The sequence below is a fragment of the Mus caroli genome, chromosome 8 (genome assembly GCF_900094665.2).
Source record: "Mus caroli chromosome 8, CAROLI_EIJ_v1.1, whole genome shotgun sequence".
NCBI lineage: Eukaryota > Metazoa > Chordata > Mammalia > Rodentia > Muridae > Mus > Mus caroli.
Genome location: NC_034577.1, coordinates 84,352,884 through 84,356,286, shown reverse-complemented (window position 1 = coordinate 84,356,286; position 3,403 = coordinate 84,352,884). Strand labels below are relative to the sequence as shown.

Sequence of the window (3,403 nt, the reverse complement as noted above, 5' to 3'; positions counted from 1 at the left end):
TCTCTCTCTCTCTCTCTCTTTCTTTCTTTCTTTCTTTCTTTCTTTCTTTCTTTCTTTCTTTCTTTCTTCCTTCCTTCCTTCCTTCCTTCCTTCCTTCCCCCCTCTCTCTGCCCCTTCCTTCCTTCCTTCCTTCCTTCCTTCCTTCCTTCCTTCCCCCCTCTCTCTGCCCCTTCCTTCCTTCCTTCCTTCCTTCCTTCCTTCCTTCCTTCCTTCCTTCCTTCTCTCTCTCTCTCTCTCTCTCTCTCTCTCTCTCTCTCTCTCTCTCTCTCCCCCTTCCTTCCTTCCTTCTTTTTTTGTTGTTTTCTTTTGGGAGGGGTGGCTTTTCACCTTAAGTTGAACCCAGTACGTTCCTGTCCCAGACTCCCCAGGTGTGCACCATCCTTGGCCACCTTATTGAGCTCTCTCCACCTGTTATATGGACGCCTTTGGGAGTGGAGTCATTCCATCTACACAAGGGTTGCACCCCACAGGTTGAGAACCATTGCTGTAAAGGAAGCCTTGTGGAAAGAGATTTGGTATCATCCTCCCACCCCCTGGGCATGTGATTCCTAGTCTTGGATAGATTGGGGAAGAGGCTGACTGGAAGATTTCTAAAATGATTGAATAAAGGCAATAAAGAGACATGTCCTGAGACCCAGCAAAGCATCTAAACCAACCCATGGCCAGTGGATGGAGAGTGAGTATCCCTTTGCAGTTGCCTCCCCATCTAGCTTATGCGATGGATGCGATGGATGCTGCTGCCAGGGCGCCCCAGAGCCAGGCACACGCTCCCACAACAACAACTAAGCCGCAGCTCTGGAGTCTGGCCAAGAAGGAGGTCGTGCTGGCCGCTGGCCGACCCCAGCCCGGCTCAGTCCGCCCCCGCCCCACGCGCCCTGGCCTTCTGCTCCTGCTCCTCAGGCCTGCCAGCCAGGCGCGTTGTTTCCTTGTGTCCTCTGATCCCAGGGAAAAGTTCAAAGAAACTCTCCTTGGACCCTCCTGGACAACTTCTGCATTAAAACAAGACATCCATCAAAATGCACAGTCTGCTTCCCTCCAGCCTCAAATTACTTGCCAAATGGTCCCTTCCAGCATCTCACCAAAGGCCTGTCTCTAGATGTGTGCCAAAGTTTCCCAGAAGTTTGCCAAGCCTTGCTTTGGCTATCCTTTTGTGCCCAAAGGCTTATACAAATTATATGCGAAAGCACACACCCCATTTTCAAGAGATTCCCCCTTAAACTGATTGCCCTAAAGGCCTGACAAGATGCTTGCCAAAGGTTCTGTTGCCAGCTCTCCTGTTGGGTCCAAAAGACATTTATAAAGCCCTCCTAGAACCAAATCCCCTAGGTAAGTAGACAAAGTCCCTATTATTCACAAAAACAACCCTTTCCAGATGTTTCCCAGGGCAATCATCTCCCTCCTTTGCTTCTTCCTGGTCCCTTGGACATACCCTGAACTCCCCCAACTTACTTATCAGTGGCCTCTTCTTACCAAAGCCCCCTCCCCTCCCCTTTGTTTACAAAAGACAACCTCTCCATCAACTGGCTAAAAAAGAGACCCTCAAAGATGTTTACCAAAGTTCCTCCCAAGGCTGTGTGCCAGTAGAGGGGGTCAGAGGGAGGGTGGCCTGCATCTTCTATTTCCTAAATTTGTCTAAGCCAGCGTAGCAACTTACCACTGCCAACTCTTTGTCTGTTTTAGGGGCGACATCGCCGGGGAACTTGATGATGGGCGACGGTGCAGCGATGGCGCGGCCCAACAGGCAGCACAGGACGCAGAGAACCCGCAGAGGTCCGGCGAGCGCTCCCCAGGCCACTCGTGCCTCCATCGTTGCGCTCCCGGGCTCCGCGTGTCACCCTGAGGTCGCTGGCTGTGCCCTGGGGTCCGCCCGGCTGGCGCCTGTTCTGCACGACGATCCCCTTACTCTACTGCCTCTGCTTCTGGGGCTCAGGAGCTCATAACGGGGTCCCACTTCCCAGTACACACCACTGCCGCGGGTGCTTGCAGGTCCTGGCAATCCCTTTGTATATCTAAACTCCTGGATGCACACAGAGCCTCCAGCCACCAGGGAAGTCTGGATGCAGCGGAAACAAGGGCGGGCAGACGCCAGATGTGGCCGGCTGGGCTGGAAGAGTGCTGGCAGCACCGGGTGGAGTGGGGAGGGTGGGGAAGTGAGGTCCGACCCGCCCCTCTCCTCCCCACCCCCTTTCTCAGCTTCTTCCCACCTCTTCTTCCATTCCCCATCCCCCTTCTGCCTCCAGCTACCCTGGGCCTTCTTACTCCCTAACTGGGGGCTACCACTCCACCTCTGCACCTAGGTCCTCTTTCTCTAAACAACTGGTGCGAGTCCTGCAGACTCTTATTTAAAGATTGGATCAGGGCCTTGCCTTTGGAGGGATGCTGGGATCAGGACGCTGAACTCCTGGGCACAGGAGTCCAAAAAGTGAAAGTTAGAAACAAGAGGGTCCCAACCTTTCATGATGGTCCAAAGCAGAAATGTTAGATAATCAGCCATATAGCCACTCAAGGAAATGAATAGAAGTAGAAAGAGCCAGATAGAAATTAATAGAATCTAGCCAGCCTTCCTTCTCCAAACTACACGTTTACTTGGTTTCACTGGTGGTCCTCAATAGAACACAATACAGTGATGCACACAGCACTCCAACTTGAGAAATGTCCCCTCTCTTAGGAAAGACAACTGAGTCTGATCTTACTTACTCCCCCCCAACCCCCCCCCCCACCACAAAACTAATAAGAACATTCTAGAAAAGCTTTTTGGACGACGTGACTTCTGAGTTGTTCCTGCAAGAGCACCTTGGGGTACCGGGTGGGAGCAGAACACACATTTCCAGCAAGCTCTATCAAAGGAGATTCCCCCTGTCTTAAAAAATGGAGGCTATCCTGCCCCAGGGGCCAGCAAGGATAATCTGGAAAGGAGGTGGGATTAGGGTCTAATTAAGAAGCCAGGGCATGTGCTGAGATAGCCAGCATCACCTGCCTGAACCGAGTTGGAGATCCTGGGAGCAGAGTATGCTCTCTATGCTTGGCTTGAGAAAGCTTAGTAACTTGGATCTAGTGGTCTTCTGACAAGTTCAGACTTGTCCAGCAGGCTGTAGAGTGGGTTAGCCAGGGTCAGCTGCAAGGAGTCTCTTGGGACCAGAATCTGTAGGAGGGAGCTGGGCCATCTGAGGGGACAGCTCTGGCTTTGGAGTAGGGGGTGGAAAGGACCTCTGGGGAGGGGCGATTGTCCTCTGGCTCAGCCCCATTTGGCTCCTGGCCACCCAGTCTTGTGGATAGTCAGAGAGCCAAGCTAGAGAGCGAGTGGTGAGAGCGGAAAAAGTTGTTTCACTTAAGCAGGGGTTGAAAACTCGTGGCTTGTGGGCTGAATAGCATTTTGAAATTTGGGAAGCCTTATGTAAAAATC

General features: G+C 52.4%; 1 protein-coding gene across 2 annotated transcripts in view; it reads right to left on the bottom strand.

Moving 5' to 3' along the window:
• The window catches only part of Mmp2 (matrix metallopeptidase 2), a 31,138-nt gene extending 29,004 nt beyond the window's left edge, over positions 1–2,134 (bottom strand). The window contains exon 1 of one of the 2 annotated variants that reach the window (XM_021169478.1): positions 1,655–2,134. In XM_021169478.1, coding sequence (XP_021025137.1) covers positions 1,655–1,807 — 153 coding nt within the window. In that variant the 5' untranslated portion in view covers positions 1,808–2,134. The remainder of the gene's footprint in view (positions 1–1,654) is intronic. The other variant, XM_029480967.1, reaches the window with a different exon arrangement.
• Positions 2,135–3,403: the final 1,269 nt, after the last annotated feature.